General features: G+C 36.1%; 2 protein-coding genes across 2 annotated transcripts in view; one reads left to right on the top strand and one right to left on the bottom strand.

Moving 5' to 3' along the window:
* Window positions 1–5743, bottom strand: part of yip2 (yippee interacting protein 2) — an 11090-nt gene extending 5347 nt beyond the window's left edge. Inside the window, exons 1-2 of the mRNA XM_017630143.1 lie at window positions 5575–5743; window positions 4182–4348 (exon numbers count right to left, since the gene is read on the bottom strand). Of these exons, the coding sequence (XP_017485632.1) occupies window positions 4182–4348; window positions 5575–5593 (186 nt within the window). The 5' untranslated portion in view covers window positions 5594–5743. The remainder of the gene's footprint in view (window positions 1–4181; window positions 4349–5574) is intronic.
* Window positions 5744–17095: 11352 nt separating this feature from the next.
* On the top strand, window positions 17096–21871 carry Etl1 (SWI/SNF-related, matrix-associated actin-dependent regulator of chromatin, subfamily a, containing DEAD/H box 1). The gene is made up of 8 exons (XM_017630131.1): window positions 17096–17234; window positions 17317–17480; window positions 17695–18305; window positions 18406–18738; window positions 18814–19081; window positions 19191–19337; window positions 20656–20955; window positions 21015–21871. The coding sequence occupies exons 1-8, from the start codon at window positions 17096–17098 to the stop codon at window positions 21636–21638; spliced, it is 2586 nt and encodes an 861-aa protein (XP_017485620.1). The 3' UTR covers window positions 21639–21871.
* Window positions 21872–22510: the final 639 nt, after the last annotated feature.

The raw sequence follows: 22510 nt of genomic DNA, 5'->3' as shown, positions 1-22510 counted from the left end.
CGCTGGTGGTAGCAGAGGAAGAGGGAGGCCCCCACTGCGATGGAAAGATCAGGTGGAGAAGGACTTGGCTTCACTCCAATTGGCGTCAGTTGGCACAGAGGAGAAACGACTGGCGTGCTTTGCTGAACTCGGCCAAAATCGCTTAGGCGGTTACAGCGCCAAAAAAGAAGAAGAAGAAGATATACATAGGTACATAGTTACTACAGAATAACGTTAACACTAACAGCATACGAATAAGTTCTTAAAGTAGCCGTCGGATACCACCTAAGGCTTAAAACCCGTGAAACTAATATCAATCTCCCTTTGCATCGCTTAGAAGACTTGGACTGTCGACTATACAGATCTTCATCACGAAGGGAGCTATTAAGACATTGTGAACTACACATCATTGAACTAAGTTATGCCCTGATATCCTTTTCCCGAATTTAGACTTATGACGCAGATTACTTTTTGGAAGCCTATTTCGTGGCCTTGAAGCAGAGTTAACATCGGCTTAAGTCAAAAGATTGATTCAATGTAAGCAGAATAAGTACGATTACCTCAGCAACCACTAAACTCTAGGTTGGGACAGGGCGACTTCCTTTCATATGACATCCTTCATCTGATGTTGGAGAAGATATTAAGAGCTACAGAACTTAACCCCTCAGAAACAATTTACTACAAGAGCGTTCAATTGTTGGCGTATGCCAATGACATCGACATCATCGGTAAAACCGCGAAGCCTATTCTGCCTTTTCCAGTTTTCATACGATAACGAGGACAAGACGAAATATCTCCTTACTGTTGACAGTTATAATTTCGGGAAAATCGCGAATTTCGTTTTCTTGGGTACGAGCATTAAGACCGTTAATAATGACAGCATTGAAATCCAATGCAGAATCACTCTTGCCAAAAAGTGCTGTGCAGGCAATTCAGAAGTAAATTCCTCTCTCGATATACGAAAGCAACATCCGATGAGGCTGATCTTGAAGTATTCGAGAGAATGATTTTGCGCAAGATTTACGGCCCTTTACGCGTTGGCGACGGCGAGTACCGCAGACGATGGAACAATCAGCTGTATGAGCTTTAAAACGACATGGATATAGTGCAGCGAATTAAAATACAGCGGCTCCCATGGCTTGACCATGTCGTTCGAATGGACAGAAACGCTCCTGCTCTGAAACTATTCAACGCGGGCCGCGATGCTGGTAACAGAGGAAGAGGAAGGCCTCCTCTGCGTTAGAACGACCAGGTGAAGAAGAACTTGGCATCACTTGGCATTTTCAATTGGCGTCAGTTGGCACAGAAGAGAAAATACCGGCTTTGTTAACTCAGCCAAAATCGCATGGGCGGTTACAGCGTCAAATAAGAAGAAAAGTTAGTTGCATTAGTTCAATCACGATATCACTGTCCAGCCTAAGAATGTATCTATTTGGTCTGCTGTTCCAGCCGATCCTAAGTTCAGCCAGGAAAGACCTTAGGTCTCATTTATGATTTTAGCTCTAGCTTAAGAATTTGTACTGAAAATCGAGTCACGTTTTATGCATGAGGCCACTTGTTTCTCCCGAAGTGATCTGTTTCATATATATTCTCATTTCGATATGTGGAGGGCGTCCTCCAAGGACAATATTTTCGGTGCGCCCGTTGATGACGACGATTGTGATGACAGCATTGGGGGTAAGTGATTGATGCCCCCCTTGCTGGTGCGGCTTTGTCCATTAAGTTGTATTCGGGGTGATACGTTGTGCTCCTTCACGGAGAGCTGACGTATTTTGAGACACCGGGTAAGGTTACGAGGACGGTGGTTTGGCAAGTCTGGAAGTTCTTCCAACGCTCGTCGATGGTGCCAACGGATCAAACTGAGGCGACGTAATTCATAACAGACCGGTCCCTGGCTTTCTATGTGGCAAGCGCAGAAAGGTCGCTTCTGCGAGCACTGCGGAAACCTCAGTCAAGGACTATTACAGCACCGCTTAACCCAAAAACATACGTAGGTCCCGTAACAGGATGAGTAAATTTTGGTCACAGTATGATGAACGGTCGTCGCAATACCGATTTTATAGAACAAGTTTTTTCTAAGGACACTGACCCTTTGGCCATAAAAAGCCGCTACTAATATATCAACTTCAAGGCGTACGCGACAGTTTTATAAAAAAACAAGAAATATGGTCTGTGGAACAAAATTGGGCACATTCTTATTTCATAAGAAACCGATAAGCTATTCATACAATTCAATTATCTTATCGCCAAGCCATTTCTTCAAGTTTGTGAAGAGAAATTAGGCGGATGTTGCGTTTTAAAGGTCTTCAAAATTCAAGAGGTTAACGTCTGCTTTCAACGCCTGTCAACACAAACTAAATGACGCACTAACAGATGTTTCAATGTTGCATTTAAAGTTACTAAACGGTAAATTCAAAAAGTCACTGACCTATCAAATTGCCCTCGTAGCTTCAATTCGTACGAAAATATGAATACAGGGCGTTTTTTATTGTATTTGTTAGTATTATTTTTAATTTTGGAGTACATTTTTATTTTATTTTATTTTTTACATATTTTATTTTTTATTTTTTTTTTATTTAATTCGACTTTATTAATGTTCTTTTATTTAATTTCATTGTATTTAATTTCATTTATTTTTATATTCTTTTATTTTATAAAATAAAAATCACACTTACACTTTTCCCAGTGCTTGGCCGAGCTACTCCGATTTCACTGTTGTACAAATTTTTTATATTTATTTTTTTGTTTTGAACCAGTGATATATAGCCTGCCTGAGGTTCTGCAATTCACTTCCAAGGTAATTTCAACCCCTTTCAATATCAATTCGAAGTGGCTGTAGGGAAATTAACTTGGAAGTGAAGTGCAGAGATCTATTCTTTCTCGTAGATTTCTCCACGCTGACATTTTTGTGGCTATGTAGCATAAAAAATAGTTTTTTTTCACAGAAAACTAGTCTAATTATCGTACAAAAATAAATAATTTCCGTTGAGTTTGCCAAATATCTTTTTTTTACCGAGATATTACGTTTTGAAATTGTAATGGAAAATGTTTGGTTGAAAGGATTAGTGGGTTTTCGGATATATAAATATTAAAATTTCAAACTGCGATATCTCGGCGAAAAATTATACTTAAGACTATTTTTCTGTGTAAGAAATTAATTGCGATGCTACATAACCTCAAATACATATGTATATCAAACAGCGGTGTTTTAATTGCACTTTTAGGCTATGATATCTTAAAAGCCTGACGTGTTAGCGAAATTCTGAGCGTGGAATCGGGTTCAGCAGAAATCAACTCGGAGGTTTACCATTGCCTGTCGAGGGGCGACTGCTGTTAGAAAAAACTGTTTCTAATTTGTGACTTTGCTCGGGCCAGGGATCGAACCCTGGACCTGCGGAGTGGTAGTGTGCACCTCTAATCACTCTCCCATTTTATTAATTTTGATTAATTTTTTAATTTAATTTTACTTTAGTCTATTTTTATTTTTTAAAAAATTTTTATTTTTTCCATTCCATTTTATTTTATTCTATTTTATTTTTGATTTATTTTATTAATATCTATTACTAAGCTTCTTTGTAAAATTCCAATTTGCTTGGGAAATCTACATTGTCAGTGTTCTTTAAAAACAGGTTTGTTATCAAAAAAGATATATTTCATCGTGTCGTTATTAGTATAGCTACTGTTTTGTTTATTTACATATATTCATACACATATGTACATATATCTATGTATGTCTGTACATGCATGATTCTTGTTATTTGAAACAGCCCACCATGCAACACATGAGAAATAGGCAACAATCGTCAATGGCAACAAATTGGCGACTCGCCGATTCTCCAAAGGCATCCAATTTATGCCAAAGATAGGACTGCAAATCATAGGTAGCGCCAAAAAAAGAAATGAAATATTAAAAATAATAAAATTTGTTCAACTAATTATTGTTCAAATATCGCCCGTAGCAATAATAAAACGACTCATTCAGGGGGACGTTTTAAAGCGACCGGTAATACGAAAGCGATACGATGGCGAAATTAACGGCAATAAATTTGTCACCGAGGGCGATACGTTTTCTTATTGCCGGCAACAGAAATTGTCTGGTGGGAGTATATAAAATCCCTGCAGGAAATGTTCATCTAATAAAAAATGTATCAACAAGACTCCTACACGCAACTATGCACCCTGTGAGTACCAAAGTTACCTACCGCAATGACATTACCGATAACCACGGTGTCCACTTGTTCACCACGCAAACCGGCTGCATCCAGGGCAGCTTTGGCAGCGACTGTCTGTAGCTGTGTCTGATTAATGTGCTTCAAAGCACCGCCGAATGTACCAAAAGCAGTACGCTTAGCAGCAACGATGTATATTCCTGAAAATAATTATAAGAAGTCTTACAAGTACACGTGTTCTTATTATATACAAATATTTTTTTTTCTGACAGCCACGTTCAAAGTTCAAATCTCGCAGAGATAAACAAAAAAGCTATTTCAATTCCAACAAATGAACTTGTTGAGGTGAATGTTACACATAAATAATTATGAATTTACGTAAAAATGATCATGCATGTATATACATACATATGTATGTACATATGTACCTACTGTTATCTGCAATGAATATGTAGTACATACAAACATACATATGTGCATACATATATACAACACACTGAAGCTGATGCCAGATAAAACTTTGTAGCTTTGCGTGACATTTATAACTTTGCCAGCAAAGCGCCAGACGCAAAAGGTATGCCACAATGAACGCCAAGAAAACAATGTTGTACCGCTTTTTTACTCATCAAAGTTGCTGTGGATTTTAATTATTTTGATTTAAAATTATCAGCAATGTAATTAAGTTTTATGTTTCTGCATGAAAACCCGAATTTGGACGAAACAAAATAAATATTAAACCGGCTGATTGTCAAAGCGCGCAAAAAGATGGGAGTTGACCATCTTTTCGCTTCGCGCTGCCGCTTCAACGATTTATGTGGCATGCTTTGTGCATTTTCATACAATTCATCTTATCTGTCAAAGCGAATCTGTCACGTAAAGCGAAGCAAAAGTTTTATGTGACATCAGCTTAAGTCTCTAAGCCGTTGACTTGTGATTTCTTGAGTCCAAAGTACAAGCTTTAAATTTATCAAAACAAATGTACCGGCCCCCGGGTATGTACATATGTATGTACATTAGGGTGTTTTAAAAATATCTGCGTAGAGAAAAAAGTTTAAAATGTTAAGCTCTCACCCCTAGGATTCTTCTAAATGGAAAAAAGAATATCCTTATTTTTTTGTTTGGAAAAAAATTATATTTAGAACTGCCTCATTTAGATAAATCCTAGGGGACGAAAGCTTAACATTTTTAATTTTTTTTTTGGCCACCCTAATGTACATACATATTTATGTACAGATATAAATGTGTAAATACATAAATATGCATATGTACATGCATATGTGCATTAACTGTCCCCCCTTCGTGAAGTATATACTCCCACTTGTTGTGCGACAAGTCCAAAGTGCATCTTTTCAATTGCATACATATGTATGTAGATATTTATGCATGCACATAATGTAGTTAGATGCTACAAATTAAATTAGTTTACCTTTGGTGACTGCAGACATTCTTGTTGATAATTTATATTAAAATTGAAAAAATGTATGTAGTATATTATTTTTAAATATTGAACTAAAATTATTAAGATACAAATTTACGGCTACTCTTAACTAACAGCACCGCTCGCGTTGGCACTTTCGAAACTTCTGAGTTTGCCACGAGAAGAGAACCACCAAGTTGGTCGTCTCCATTGCTCGGCTATAACCATGATTCAATAATACAAGGTTCGATAAACTGACAGTTGTCTCTCTCGCACCGCTCCCTTAGCAGTGGCACCGTGTTGCTTCTTTGCAAATTTACATGGAAACAGTGTAGCTTTGGTGTGAAATAAAAGTATAAGCTTTTGTGCAATATGTTTATTTGTATATGCATATGAAGCATATTTAACTGATGAAAACATAAGCATTGGATGTTTACATCAATCTCATAGTAGTCTTATTTTAATTTTGAGTCATTTTGCAGTTTTTATACAGCTAAATAGCACATAAATTACGTAATTCACGTAGATATATCAATATTACGTTCAACATTTCGTTTAAAATGCCAGATTTCCTGCAAATACTTTAGAATTTACGAAAGGAATTTCACTACTAATTGCCTACTTTGCGTACTTTTCTACTACCATTTTCGCAACAAGGGATTGCATTCTTGCCCTTTCTCTGTCCTTCGTAAATGCAACCTTTTGTAAGGGAGTGTCAAACCGCAGCTGTCAATAATTATCTAACCTTGTATTATTGAATCATGGGCTATAACAACGAATTAATAAAAGCATGAAATAACTCACGCTAAACGTGGAGGTAGAGAATAAACAAAACTTGATTAAAATGCAAACGATGATCGTTAGTTATATGCCCACTAGGAAATTTACAATAGCGGTACTCACTTTCCGTAGCATTTTAGGTGTAAAGTTGCTACGTAGCAATCTAGCACGCATTTTGTTGTTGGAAGAGCAACAAAACGTGTGGTAAAGTGCTACGTAGCAACTTTACAACTAAAATGCTACTCAACGTGCGCTCCCCTAATGTTATTTAACCCAACTACTTTGAAAGCTTTTTACCTGAGGGATAGGGCGGACCAGGTTCATAGAATAGAAGGTTATCTACGACATAGTGCTGTCAAAAATTTGTTTTCCTTCGGTGACGTAGTTGCGAAGTNGACTGGTTTGACTCTGCACTACCATGTGCACTACCACGGGTTAATAGAGTAGCTACTTACCTAGGAGTCGGTGCAGTAGCGGTTCAAAAGTAGCGATTGACTCCAGCAGTACTGGAGGGATGCTATAATAATAGCGGTGCTCACTTTCCGTAGCATTTTAGGTGTAAAGTTGCTACGTAGCAATCTAGCACGCATTTTGTTGTTGGAAGAGCAACAAAACGTGTGGTAAAGTGCTACGTAGCAACTTTACAACTAAAATGCTACTCAACGTGCGCTCCCCTAATGTTATTTAACCCAACTACTTTGAAAGCTTTTTACCTGAGGGATAGGGCGGACCAGGTTCATAGAATAGAAGGTTATCTACGACATAGTGCTGTCAAAAATTTGTTTTCCTTCGGTGACGTAGTTGCGAAGTGAGTGCTGATTGGCTGAAATTTTTGAAAAAAATAAGAGTACACAAAACGCAGAAAATACAGTTGCCGTTTGGCGTATTTTAGTAATCATAATCAAATGGGCATTTTTGATATAAAATATTTGCAAAGCATTTTATAACAACATAAAATGTTATAACTTCACATGATATTAACATAGATCGAAATATTCGTACAATAGTGAGAATTTAAATATGAATCAAGTGCTTTCTGAAATTAGCTACTGATTTCTATCATTTTAGGTCTCTTAATAGGATAATTAACATTATTTAATTTTCTTATTAGTATATATCGACACCTGTGTGGAAGATCGACCTATCTCGGTAGCCAGCTCGAAAATAGGGCGTTTTTGAACCGAATTCTGAGATAGGGCGTTCTACAACCAAATTCTGAGAAAGGGTATTTTCCTACTATAAAGTTCTGAAATAGAGCGTTCTTCAAACAAATTCTGTCGATATGTATGTATATAAATTCGTGTACGGAATAATAGTGTTTTTACTTTTTCACTGAAGGAAGTGCCGTTAGCGGGAGGCCAGGGAAACCTTGGAGCATCTTCTGTACCGATGTCCTGCACTGTCCTGTACACAAGACTAAAATGCTTGGGAGACTGCCAATACGAGAAGATAGAGGACAGCTCAAAAGTAGAGCCGAAATTTCTACTCACATTCGCAAAAGGCGTTGATATCTTTTGTTATAACCACTTTAACGCGTAAAAAGGGTTCAAACTGCCGCCACATGGTGCTTCTACAAATAACCTTCCGTAAGGAAAAGCACTCGTCGATTTTCCTTTTTTAAGAATTGTGTTCAGGGCTGCAGTAGGCACTAACATACATTCCGTGGGTGTGGTTAAGCGTCCTTCAGATACATTATCTACCCACGCGAATGTGACCTCCCAACTAACAAACTCTCCATAACAAAACTCATACAAATTACGAAAGATCTCATAAGACTCTTTTAACATACTTGGATAACCTCATTACATAATTATTGTAAAAAGACTTAAATTAGGTCTCATAGTACTATTTTTATGACGCTACTAGAGTTATTAAACCTTTAAATCTCATAATAAGACCATCTTGATAGAGTCCGACCGATTCCAATTTTTTTTTTCAGGTACCGATGCCGATCTTATGGGGAAAGAATCGGCCGATGCCGATGCCGATTCCATAAAAAAATACAAATAAATGTATTAATTCATAAAATCAGTTCATTTCACGGAGTTAAAAAAAAAGAAAAGAAATAATTGAATTAATTGGCTTGTTATTCAACATTACATACACATGTATGAAGAAGCGTTATTTGGATTTTAGAATAGGCGATCGGATTTCAAGAAGCGTTAATTGGATTTCAGGATAGATAATTGGATTTTAGAATATGCCAATTGGATTTAAGAAGTAGGCAATCAATTTTCGGAATACCTCAATTAGATTTCAGAAATCGTCCACTTTATTTTTGGACTATTGAGGACGACATTTTATTATAAGAATATTCACCGACTATCATATGACGCATAGCTTTTGCATCCGCATAGAATGTTGTGGCGTATTGTGCTGCCCGACCGAAATGTCTTCCTACTACTGTCGCTTTTGCTTCATCTATTTTCCTTTCGATATACATATGTATTGGAGCCGTTCGGGCACAAGAAAATTCGCCTTCACATGATTTTTAATTTTAGACCATACCGTTTCTGTTGGATTAAGTATTGGAATGTATGGCCCCAAACGTAACTACGTGCTCTTCCGTTTGTGAACTCATTTATTTGTCCAACTCTTCGACGTAACACTGTAACTCGTTGCCGGTCCATTGCGACAGCTCCACTGGGTGATATATCACCCACTAAGAGTACATAGAGTGCCTTTTCTGCCGGATACTGCTGAACTGCGCGATGGCCAACTCTTGATCGTCCTTGTGTATTCCAGCAAAAGAGTTTAAAGTTCGTTTCGTCAATCCAGATAATTTGGTGGGCTGATTGAATATAACTGTTTACATCGTGCACATATTGCGCTCGCTTCGCGTTGTTTAGCGAACTGTTCATTGTCACGGGTTCAACATGTAACTTTTCAATAGTGTAGAGTATGCATTCCAAATAACTGGCAACTGTGGAACCCAAAACAGTGTTTTTTTTTATAAGGAATTCACTGCTACCTCAGTGAAACATGCGGCCGATTTGTTTGCTGATTTTTTTTACGCGTAATTTCGCTTTGGACGAAGAAGTGTCCGACGATGATTTAGATTGTATTCGACGGAACCTTTCTTCTACCACGTCTTCTCCCCTTGACTTTGGCGCACCCGTTCTTTCCGATGAGGACATAATTAGAGGGATAAGATACATAAAAAATTCTTCGCACACTGGTGCTGATGGTCACTTGGCAATTCTATTTAAGAGTTGTGATTCGTTGATGGAACCGCTGAAATTATGATTCAACAAATCTTTATCATCTGGAGTTTTTATCGATGATTGGAAGCGAACTTCTATTACCCCAATATTTAAGATCGATTGTATGAATAATATTTCTAACTACAGACCGATCTCAAAACTCCTCAACCGTTGCCAAACTGTTTGAAGCTATCGTTAATGAGAAACTTTACTTTCACGACGAACATTTGATCTGTTCTAAATAATCAACATGGTTATGTTGGCGCGAGATCTACGCTAACTAATCTTTCTGTCTTCACTGAAGACTGTTATGCAGTTTTTCGTCGAGGCGTGCAGGTGGATACGATTTAAACGGATTTCACCAAAGCCTTTGACAAAATTTCCCACAAAATTCTTATAACTAAGTTGGAGTGCTTTGGCTTTCATTCAAATTTTTTAAAGTGGACTAAGTCCTACTTGTAAAACTGGATAAGTACGGTTGTCGTAGATGGTTTGGCGCCGAACCCTTTTGTTGCTATCTCAGGTGTGCCTCAGGGTAGCATATTAGGACCTCTATTCTTTAACCTGTTCATTAATGATATCTCTTCGTGTTTTTCATCTTCTAAGTTTCTGCTTTATGACTAGAAACTTACAGACGTTACAGCTCTTCACCTGGAGCTTAATAAGCTTAATAATTGGTGCGTTAGGAATCGATGGTATCTAAAGATTGATAAATGTCATAAAGAGACGTTCACTAAACTGCACAATCCCTTGCACACATCGTATAGCATTGCAAACTCTACGCTTGAGTCGGTTAACGAAGTCAAGGATCTGGGGGTGTACTTTGACACTAAGTTTACTTTTGCTATGCATATTAATTATACGATAAAAAACTCGCTTGCTTTGCTTGCATTTGTACGAAGGAACTCTTCTAATTTCTCAGATCCATACACACTTAAGATGCTGTTTTCTGCTTTTGTGCGATCTAAATTAGAATACGCGGCATTTATTTGGAGACCATATCATGCTATTCATATAAACAGGTTGTAGAGAGTTCAAAAAAATTTCCTCCGTTTCGCTAAACTTCATACTCCCGCTTCCGTCATATGAGTCTCGGTGCCGTCTAATCAGCCTTCTGTCCTTAAATGACAGAAGAACACTCTTGGCGATATCTTTTATATCTAACATTGCTAAAGGCAGGATTGAAAAATCCGCTCTTAAAGTCATTTCCAGTAAAATCCAGTAAAAGTTTTTACGAATTGTCATGTTTTGGCGTTTACGTACGCAAAAAATTGCAAAGTAGGGGAAATTGAGAGAGCGAAAAATGACAGTTGAAGTTGCAAGTTTTTACTGGATTTTACTGGATAAATTTTTACTTGTAAGAATTTGCCAGTACGAAAAACAGCTGATCGCATGTTGCTGGATGAAATTTAAACTAATAAGGAAACTGTTTGCGGGTTTTTATTGTTGGATTTCACAAAATAGATCTATTTAAATATAAAATATATTGTTTTATTAGGAATTTGCTGCGAATAAACATCCAATTTATCAGCTGTTCATCAAACTTGCAAATTATTACTGGAATAGCGTTCGCGTACTTTTTTGCAAATTTTTTCTATGAGAGCGAATTCTTAGAAATAAAGTTACTGGAGAGTTACTGGCAAGTTACTGGATAATTTTTAAACAAACACAACTAGTGTAATTAAACTAGTAATATTCTCCAACATGTGTAGTCTGTAAGAATATTTTTGTTCATTGACTTCAGTAATAAATAATTAAATAAAGACGTGGGGCGAAACCCGCGGATAAAACCCTGCAATAACAGTGACTATCATTTGACAAATCATTTAAGTGGAAAGACTTGGTACAATCATGTGTTCCTCGGACTCGGACTAGTAAAACTGTCAAAAAATAAAAATTCGCTCAGAGCGAGAGAGTAGCATTGAAAAGTACGGGATCGCTTTCTAGTAAAAAATGGTAACTTCTGTCAACTTCAACATAACCTCCAAATTTTGGTTGTAAATTTTTGCTTATTTTGTATGTAAACACACTCAGCTCACACATGTAAATAACCAAAAATACTTTCAAATTCATTAGAATCCACTTAAACAAGTAATTAAATACTTTTCAACATGAATTAGCAGAGTGCACTTTTCTTTTGTTTACAATTTGGTTGCCAAACACACTACAGCTGATCGTTTGACACATTTACCAGAATTTACCAGCAAAAAATTCTCGGACTAAAACTGGTAACTTCTGACAGAGAGAGAAACGTATTTACTCTCTTTTTTGTCCTCTCAATAGTCAGAAAATCGAGTACGGGATCGATTTCCAGTAAAATCTGACTGATTCTGACTATTTCTGACTAGTCCGGACTCGTACGGGATCGCAACTACTGATAGAGATTTCTGTCACTGGCTACCTACAAGTTTCTATCAAATTCTTAAGGGCAGTGTGAAAAATCTGATGTAAATATTTGTGTACATGTGATCTTCTGTCTTCCTCCAACTTATGGCCTTATTTAATGGTCTCTTTTTAACCAACGCAAAATTTGCAAATGTGTTAGTAATATAAATGAGAATGTGTTAGTTTCCATCACACAATTCTTGTACAGTATACAGGAAGGTCAGGATATTTTGACTACGCTAATCTCAAAAACTACTGAACGGATTTATACGAGATTTTTTAAGTATAATCTGTATCGATAGAAATATTATCCTTAGTACTTTAAATTCCTATAGGGTTGCCACCTGTCTAAAAAATTATTAGATCCGCACTGTTCGTTGGATTACAAGAAATGAGGTGTAAAAAAAAGGGGTCGGCTTTTAGATTTTCAATAATTTATTACTTTCTGAGTAGGGTTGCCATTTTTAAAAATTATAAGATCTTCACCGTTTGTTGGACTAAAAACTGAGGTACCAAGTGAAAGGATATGGTCTCTGTATGTGCAATAAGGTTTTATTTTTTATTTGAGTGGGGTTTCCACCTATTAAAAAATTATGTATGTATAATACGCGAGGGCATTTTTTGTTAATGACATTAGATTTGCACAGTTCATTCAATTAAAAAAAAAAAAAATGAGGTGTCAAATGAAAAGGCTTGACCTTCGAATTGCAGTAAGATTTTATTTTTCGAAGAGGGCTGCAACCTGTGCGAAAAATTTAAAATTTTGGGCTGCTCGTTAGATTGCAAGAAATCAAGTGCCAAATGAAAGGACTTGGCCTCGGGATGCGCAGTTATAAATTATTTTTTTAGTAGGGTTGAAACCTGTTTAGTGGTTAATCGCATCTTATTTAATATCTACACATTCAGCGCGTGGCGAAGCCTCGCGTCTACGAGGCCGTCTAGTATTATCTATATATAAAAACGCCACAAGAAAATTTTGCAATCCCTTTTTTGGAGGCACTGTTCGCTCGATTACAATATAACTTCCTCTAATCCAGAAATGTTATTCCCGATACATAGGCGCGTGGCATCTGACATATAGACTAAAATGTAAAAACCACTATATCTCTAAAACCAATTATGCTGCGGAACTGAAACTTAGCACAGATGCATAGATTGTAAATACCCTACTTACGGTGAAAAATGGTATGTACTTGGAAAGTGGGCGTGGCACTTCCCATACAAACCGAAATTCTCATATCGCTTATCTCTGGAACCACCTATGCTAACGTCCTGAAATTGGACACAGCAACATATGTTGTCAATACCGTACTTTCGGCGAAAAGTGGTAGTTTTTGGAAAAGCGGCGTGGCAGCGGCCATACAAACTGAAATTCTCATATCGCTTATCTCTGGAACCACCTATGCTAACGTCCTGAAATTGGACACAGCAACATATGTTGTCAATACCGTACTTTCGGCGAAAAGTGGTAGTTTTTGGAAGAGGGGACGTGGTACCGCCCATTAAAAACTGAAATTCTCATATCGGTTATCTCTGCAACCGCTTATTATACGGTAATGGAATTTTATACACCTACATTTATACACATATAAAATCGCAAGAATCATTCAATTGGGAACGATTTTCTCCCAGATTTTAAAATGGCATTGAATAATTGTTGTTTTGTGCAAAACTTTTAAGAAGGATCAGTGCGTTTGCCTTCCGATAGATTCCGCAGGGATTGAAATCATATTTATGATCAGATTTGTTTCACTTTTAGAACACATATGAGTAGTCCACTTGCAAACAGCGTTATGTGATTTTATAATAGAAAGCCATAAATTTAAAAAAAACGAATATAAAAAGATGTTGCACTGTGTTGTTACAAAGAACGTAAATCTATAAGAAGAGACAACACATTATAATTGTAACGAGTGGGAACATCAGGAGCGTTCTTTCTCTTTTACCCAAATACGTTTTGTGATTGGATGAAAAGAGAAGGTGCGCTCCTGATGTTCACACTCGCTACAATTATAACGTGTAGTCTCCTCTTATAGATTTACGATCTTTGGTTGTTAGTAGACATGAAATAACTTGAAATACTGGTACGTTATCCACCAAAAACTAAAAATCCAAAAAATTGTACATAGCGCACTTTGCAAGTGGACTACTCATATAAGTAACATAAAATTTGGTGTAACTTGGTAGCCCAGTCGTGTGATGAAAAAATATTGGGCTTTGGCCCAGTCTTGACAAAAACCAGTGTGACACCGCCGTTAGAGAAGGAAATATTATCTTTTGTTGTAAATCCTCAAGATACTTTCTCGACCGTTAACGATTCTGATGAAAAAAGAAAGAGTTTTTGTATGTAGATGTGGGCAATTTAGTTTTTAACCTCCAAGAGGCTCTCTGACGAATATAATCCAAAAACTTATTTACAGTTTGAATTGGTATATGTTTGATATATTAGTCAGTGATGAACGTCTCATCTATACATACAAATACATATGGATATTTTTGATAAATGAAAATCGAGGTTCCATTTTTAGTCTAATTTCAAAAGCCACTGAATAAATTTTGAGGAGACTTGGTGGAATTAGCATTAATCAATCCAGTATTAACGTTCATAATTATATTTTAAGTTTTCCTGTAAATTCGCTATAACTTATGCTGGTGGACTTCAAAATAGTAATTCGCATAAAGGAGTTAGTATTGGTAACAGGTAAAATTCAAAAGTGTATGAAAAAAGATGTCGAATTTCGACAACTGGGCGATACTAGTTTAAATAAATCGCAGTCTGTGTAAAAGAGGAAATTTTAATAATGGTCCCGTTTTAGCCATCATAAATTTAAAAATAAATTTTGGACATTCAGCGCGTGGCGAAGCCTCGCGTATACCAGTCCGTCTTGTATTTAAATAAATCGCAGTGTGTGTTTATTAAAAAAAAAACATAAACAAATTTATTTATGAAAAAAACATCAAAAGCAAGGAGTGGATTGAATAAAAGCAACTTTAAGAACACCATCGCTGAACCAAATATTTATTTATTTTTTGTGAGTCTTGGTTTCGCTATCTAAATGTTTAACTTTCTCTTGTCATCTGTGTTGATCTTTGCTACATATGTATAATGTGATATATATTTTATTTTATTTTTGTTTTAAGTAATCTGTATGTACTTAATTTTACTGGTATTTTTAATCTCTGTTTTGTACTATAAAAGATCTATGATCTTATTGTACTAATATTTTTTCTCTTAATAAATGAAATGAAATGAAATAAGTGAGGAAGTTTTAATAATGGTCCCGTTTTAGCCATCAGAAATTTAAAAATAAATTTTAGACATTTGTACGAGCCGTAGTCGACACATTTGTCTTGAAAAACGACCGAATCATGCAAATATTTACTCACATTTCAAAAATTCATTTACATTTTAGGGTATATAAAAAACTGCTCCTTTTCCGTACGTTCGCATTTTCCAGTCAAAAATCCCTACATGTGCCATCAGTGCATCCGCCTCGTTCGCTGGCTCAACCGGAATTTGGTTGTGATTTCCTGTATAAACTTTTTGCGGCAAAGGACTTTCTGTCAGCTGGCTGTATTTACATATGGCGGTTGAAAAGATTGCCAGATCGCTTGCATTTTTGTTGCTTAAAATTTTTTACAAATTCACAATAGTGCGTACTTTTTCTTTACGCAGTTATACACGTTCAAGAAATTGATTTAAATTTGCTCACACACTTGAGTTGTCAAAAATCATTCAGATAAAAAGTCATCAAAAACACACAATAACTCACTTCCCAAAGTTATGTTCAGCTGTTTAAATTTAACAAAAAATTGTCTATTGGCAAAAAGTTATGAACCCTTGTCGTATGTTAGTTTCAGCAGGTTTTGGGAAATCGCGATTGAAGTTTTGAATGCAATGCCTCAAAGACCCATAGGTGGACTCTCTCCAAAGTCTCGAAAAATGTTACCAGATCACTTAAATTTTTAATTATGTTATTTTTATTGTTTTTATTGTAATTATACATCGACACACAAAAATAAAGTGGTGTGTGCTTTTAAACAGAGCCATCTACCGACACGTATTCCAACCCGCCGAATACGAATTGAGGTCCGTTTGACTCGTACACCTTAAAAATTTCGAGTAAATTGCAAAGATTGCAAAATAAAAATGGCAAAAAATTAAATTTTTGCAATTTAGTCGAAATTTTGATTATGTACGAGACAAACGGACCTCGGCGAGTAGAACTACATGTCGGTTATTGGATCTGGTTAAATGCACATACCACTTTGTTTTTGTTTGCACAGGCACACAAAAAAGTGGTGTGTGCATTTTACCAGACCCACCTATCGACATGTACTATGACCCGCGAATTTATGCCATTTTTCAGTTCTTCGCAGTTTACTATAAATTTTGAGGAAGTACGAGTCCAAGGGCCTCAGATTCGGATTCAGCGGTTCAGTAGGTGGGTCTGGTTAAAAGCACATACCACTTTTTTCTTTAATAAAATATGGTCATATACTACTTGTGTCAAATGTTTTGCAGCCACTTTGTGTGACATACAACAAAATGTGATAAAATTGTTTCCTAAATTAGCGATACTTTTTAATCAATATCTCGGAAACTAAGCAAGATATCCAAAGATGGCCAGTTGAAAAATCTTGATTTGTTTATGATAACGGGGTTATTAACTAAATTTTTGCTAATTAAATTTTAGTAAATATGTCGGAAACTAAACAAAACCTGATAACAAATGTCAAAATGGCGCTTACGGCAATCAATTATCCATTCGACGATATACATATATCTAAAGTGTTCTGCATTCATTCTCTTTGCAAGTCCAATCAATGTTTTGGCCGACGGATGATAAGTCCGAGTCGCTTTGACAACTTTGTCCCAACTCTGTCCCTGTTCGGTAGATTCATATTTTTGCGCCCTAAATTTCTCTCATACAAATGTTATGGTGCTATGCAACGTTGTTTGCCGCGAAAATCATTGTGCGTCCGGTAAAAAGAAGAAGCATCCGCAACAAATACATTCGCCAGCGATTGACTTTTCTTGGAAGGTGATGTGCTTGGGAAGATTACTTGAGGAGTTGTGAAAATAAAGCTAAAAAGTTTATTTACCACCAGCTGCAAAGTGTTAAATGCTAATTTGCCGCCTTAGTAGTATAATATAAAAAATGGCAACAGTTGAGGAGTTGAAAATTGATGATATGTCAGAGGCTGAGGTGAAGCCGCCGCCAGTAAAGACCACGAGTCTAGCCAGTGATTTGCGGCAGTTTCGCCTAAACAAATCTTCTCCCTCAGCTGGAAAAACAGGTAAGAATTATGATTCTCCCATAAATAAACTTCAGTGTGGAGATATGGAGGAAAATCTATTTTCTATTCCGTACTTAAACAGAGCGCGTTCCTGGCAAGAAACGTATACAGGTAATGGCGGATAGCGATAGCGATGGTGCAGCTGACAACCAAACGCCAAAAAAGGTAAAGATTGAGTTATCTGTGAAGGAGAAAGAAGACAGGTACTTGGCTGCGGTTAAACTAGCACCTGATTACGATGCTATGGTAAGCATACAACTTGATACAATATAGTTGCGTTCCCCAACTTTTCTGGGTTGAAACCTGTAAAACTGTCACAAAGCAAAAGAAGCCAGAGAACCGAGTACGGGAACGCTTTCTGGTAAAATCCTGTAAAGTGTTGCAACTTCTTGCGAATTAGGGAACGCAACTTATATTAAGAACTTAATATGTATGTAAGTGCATAAAATGTATTGCTTAGGAAATACAAGATTCGCTGGTGCGTAACGGCTGGAACGTTTCCGAAGGATTACGTTATCTAAAAGAACACTTTAAGACAAAATCAAATTCATATGCAAATAAAACATATGCAGGGAATAATGCCCGCACAAGTACCAGCAGTAGTAAACCCACGCAAAATGGCAGCTCTTCTCGTTCCAAATCACAAGCACAAAACTATTCCGATTGCGATGACTCGGACGATGAAGTCCGTGCATCAACCGATCAAGTATACGACAGCGAAGAGAGTGATACTGAATCGTCGAACGTAATGACAGGACAGCGAAAAAAAGTGTTTGATTTCATGAACAAAGCAACATTGATGGAATTATCAACGGTCAAAATGTTGTCCGAAAAGAAGGCATCCCTAATTATAGAACTGCGTCCATTTAAGGATTGGAAGGATTTACTAAAAAAGCTGGATTCCAATAAAGCGCTCTCAGCAGATTTGTTAAATTTGGCACAAGAATTGATTAACAAACAAAATAATGTTGCTAATATATTAAAGAAATGTAACACAATGGTTAAACGTTTGGAAGCAGCTATTGAAACTGGCGCAGGCATAGTGGAACAGCCGAAACTACTTAATAGCAAGTATGTAAAGATTCATGTCAAACATTTACTACCTTTAAAGTAAAATTATTTCACTCTACATTTTGCGAGCAATTTTTTTTTGTACCTCCTTCTTGTCTAGAATGAAATTGGCCGATTACCAAATGATTGGCCTCAATTGGTTGACGGTAATGCATAACCAAAAAATGAATGGTATTCTTGCCGATGAGATGGGTTTAGGCAAAACTATACAAGTTATTGCATTTTTGGCTTACCTTAAAGAGAACAATTTATCCAAAGGCGCACATTTAATTGTTGTGCCATCTTCCACGCTGGACAATTGGGAAGCTGAAATAAGCAAATGGTGTCCAATTTTGGTGGTGGAAAAATATTATGGCAATCAAGATGAACGACGGCGGATGCGCGTACGTTTTGCCAAAGATGGCTTTTCAGGTTTCGATGTATTGCTGACAACGTGAGTAACAAGTGTTTTAAGTATTTACTTTTCCATAAATTTAATGTAAATTTAACATATACACCTTAATTACAGTTACCATATAGTCAGCTCAACGCCAGAAGAGTGCAAAATGTTTCGTGTTTGCCGATTACATTATGTGATTTTTGACGAGGCACACATGTTGAAAAATATGACAACACTACGCTATGCCAATTTAATAAAAATTAATGCTGAAATGCGCATTTTACTCACTGGTACACCTTTACAAAATAATCTACTCGAATTAATGTCATTACTATGTTTTGTAATGCCGTCATTCTTTGCCAAAAGCATTGAAGATATAAAGAGTCTTTTCGCAAAGGTATGTTTTTGAAACAGGAGAAAGTTTGAATAATTTTTGTTTTTTATAACTATCTTGCGGTTTGTTATAGATTTATAATCTCATATTTTGTTTTTCCTTTTTTCTGCAGAAAGCCAAAGCCGAAGGCGCTGATAAAGATGCATCTGAGTTCCAGGAAACACAAGTTGCACGCGCCAAACGTATTATGAAGCCTTTTGTGCTGAGACGTCTCAAAAAGGACGTACTTAATAACTTGCCCAAAAAAGAGTCCTTCGTAGTGAGTATTACATTAAAACTAATAGGATTTTCGTTTATATTAAAAAATGTGCCCTCTTCGAGCAAAAACTAAAGGCTCTGTTGCTCTAGACTTAACTTACGTAAGAAACCGTCAATGATTACTCAACACGGCAACTTAGCCAGAAGCGAAAATATTTTTCTTTTGTATTTCTGTTGTTGTTGTAGCAGCATACAAATTCCCCAAAGACTTTTTGGGGAGTGTTTTGTATTTTGTATTTCTCTTTTCAGCTGATGGTCACTTTGCCGCCTATAAGTACGGTGACCATCCATCCTGTATTATACGGGGCAGTCCTCTTGACCCATTATCCTGGTAATTCAATTATTTCATACGGGACGCCATACGTCCCGTATTCGGTGTTTCGACGCCTTAACAGCTCATTAAAATGGCATGCCTATGAAAGAGATTTAAGTGATGTTGGTATATGATCGTAATTTTCTCCATAAACAGTTATTATTTTCTAATCTGAATGCCTATGATTCTAATCGAGGAATACATACAGTGCCCAAAATAGAAATTAGGACAGGACATTTTAGTAAGTTTTGGCTATTTTTCCTTCGTTTATTTAATGTTTCTAATTTATTTTATGAAATTAAAGCTCTTCCTAACAAAAACCATATGACACCAAATTTCCAACTTTGTGCAAAAAACTAAAAATTAATTTTGCAAGGTTTCACCAAGATTTCAAGCTTTTTAGTTAGAATCTTTAGAAAAAATTTGGTTTGTAGTTTTGTAATTTATTAAAATTGAGTATAGTAAAGTGCAAGTGGAAGGTGCTGTCATTTGCTTCTCTTTCAAAAAATGGTCGAATATACTTACTTTGTATGAAAAAAATGCGTAAAACCGTAAAAAAATAAATAAAAAATGCCAAAAATTGCAAAAAAATCAACAAATTTTTTTAACAAATTTTACGGGGTAAGAATCTCGAGAAAATTATCCTACAAATTTGTGATGTTACTAAAAGGATACTGTTTCAGGGCTAATACATCTAGGATCATTGAAGAAGGTTTTAAGATCTGTAAGCTGTTGTGGGAAAATTTGCAAAATTATTTTGTTGTTCCGTATTCGGCTCTCATAAATATGGTCACCGTACCTATAAGCCACAGCAAAAAAAAACAATCCTGACCAAAAATATGTTGTGTTGGCCAATATATTAGGTTACGTAACGTAAATTAAGTCTAGACTAACTGAACTTTAAGAGTAGGGCAACGGAAAGGTAAATTTTTTTTACATAAATAAAAACACCATAAGTTAATTAACAATTTAAAGAAATATAATTAAAAATGGGTTAATATTGCAGATCAAAGTACCGATGACTGAAACACAAAAACAACATTACCATGAATTAGTCGAATACTACTCAAATCGAAAGGGCGAGATTTGCAGCGGCGATCGGGCAGGTATAGCTATAATGATGGATATGCGTAAAACTGCCAACCATCCACTCTTGATGCGCCACTATTTCAGTGACGAAACATTACAGAACATTTCAGAGCGTTTAGCATGTGCGCCGTCACTTAAGAAAAACAATCCACAATATATATTCGAAGAACTGGCTGTAATGTCAGACTTCCAAGTGCAGCAATTTTGTCATAAGCACGTAAGTCATGCACACTAAATTTATTTGTTCATATTTTTATTATTATTTTTAATTCCTAGGATTTATATGATATATCCATACCGCCCAGCTTAATCTGCGATTCTGGCAAATTTCAACACCTCGATACACTATTGCCTAAATTGAAAGAAGGGGGTCATCGCGTTTTAATTTTCAGTCAATTCACGATGATGTTGGATATAATGGAACAATACTTAAAGATAAGAAGACATGGCTATTTTCGCTTAGATGGTTCTACGGCAGTTGACGAACGACAAGACATGATAAATGATTTCAATGCAGACTCTGGTGTATTTATATTTTTACTATCGACTAAAGCTGGTGGCATTGGCATAAATCTGACGGCAGCGGACACTTGTATCATACATGACATTGATTTTAATCCGTACAATGATAAACAAGCTGAAGATCGTTGTCATCGTATGGGACAAACACGTCCAGTTACCATATATCGACTGATCTCTGAAAGCACTATTGAAGAGGGCATGCAATTGGTAGCAGATGAAAAGCTAAAATTGGAAAAAGAAATTACTGAAATCGAAAAGGGAGAAATACAGGAACAAAAATGTGTTGCAAGGCTACTAACTATGGCACTTGGATTAGATAAAGATGAGGAGGAACGTCTAAATAATTCCATGAATCACTCTTTGAGTCCATCCCAGTAAGGCGGTTATCAACTTGATTCAATACAAAGTACATAAATGAGTAGAGAAAAAGAAAAATAGAATGTGAGGTTTTGAAGGTCATCTATTGTTATAATTTTAGAAGTGTAAATTTTCGAATTGTACAAGCATATGATTCAAATAACTACTTTGTAACACATTCCTAAAGATTTTCCACGATCCAAGAAATAAAGTGTAATGTTGTATGCTAACGCGTAAAGCAAAAAATATTCAAACCAAAATGCATACTTAACACATGGAAAATGATAATTATTTACGTTGGTACGTGCAAATACAAATTTATGTGAACCGATTGAATAGTTATTCATTCATACATAGTAGTTCAAAGTTTGTCGGGAAACGCTATAGCTTCGCTAGTATTTTAAAATCATAAAAATTTGCTTATTTATTTCAATCAGTTTTATATGTTGGTCAAATAAAAAAAAAAATATAAAAGTTCATATCTTCGTTGCAACAGCAGCTTCTTTTTAACATTTTGTGCTAAGTAAATAAATTGAAAGAAATTATGTCATCATAACTTAAAAAATACATACATATAAGAAATACATACTACATTTTTAAAAAATCAATAAAAGTGGAACGAAAGTATTCGACTACAAAAAAGATTTTAGCATTTATGTATTTTTTTTTTTTACGAAGCAGGTAAGTCTCAATTCCATTATTTTTTCTGTAACGCATTTAAATAGCCACTGCATACTTTCTGATGTCGTCAGAGTAACACTTACAAACATGGTTAGACTAGGTAAGCTGGCAAGCTACTGCGTGGCTTCGCTGAGACCATTAAGGTCAATTGGGTTACAAGATACACTACGATCCCAGGCAGCTAATCACTGAGCACCAGGAGCATTGTTGTT

Source organism: Rhagoletis zephyria, unplaced genomic scaffold (genome assembly GCF_001687245.7).
Source record: "Rhagoletis zephyria isolate East Lansing unplaced genomic scaffold, Rhagoletis_zephyria_1.1 Rzeph_scaffold_00085, whole genome shotgun sequence".
Taxonomy (NCBI): Eukaryota; Metazoa; Arthropoda; class Insecta; order Diptera; family Tephritidae; genus Rhagoletis; species Rhagoletis zephyria.
Note: the sequence above shows the minus strand (reverse complement) of the source record. Positions and strands in the feature narration are given on the sequence as shown.

Coding starts and splice junctions, on each gene's coding strand:
- Etl1 (XM_017630131.1), top strand. CDS start 17,096: ATGGCAACAGTTGAGGAGTTGAAAATTGATGATATGTCAGAGGCTGAG. Junction 18,306..18,405: donor CCGAAACTACTTAATAGCAA/GTATGTAAAGAT, acceptor CTTCTTGTCTAG/AATGAAATTGGCCGATTACC. Junction 20,956..21,014: donor AGCAATTTTGTCATAAGCAC/GTAAGTCATGCA, acceptor TTTAATTCCTAG/GATTTATATGATATATCCAT.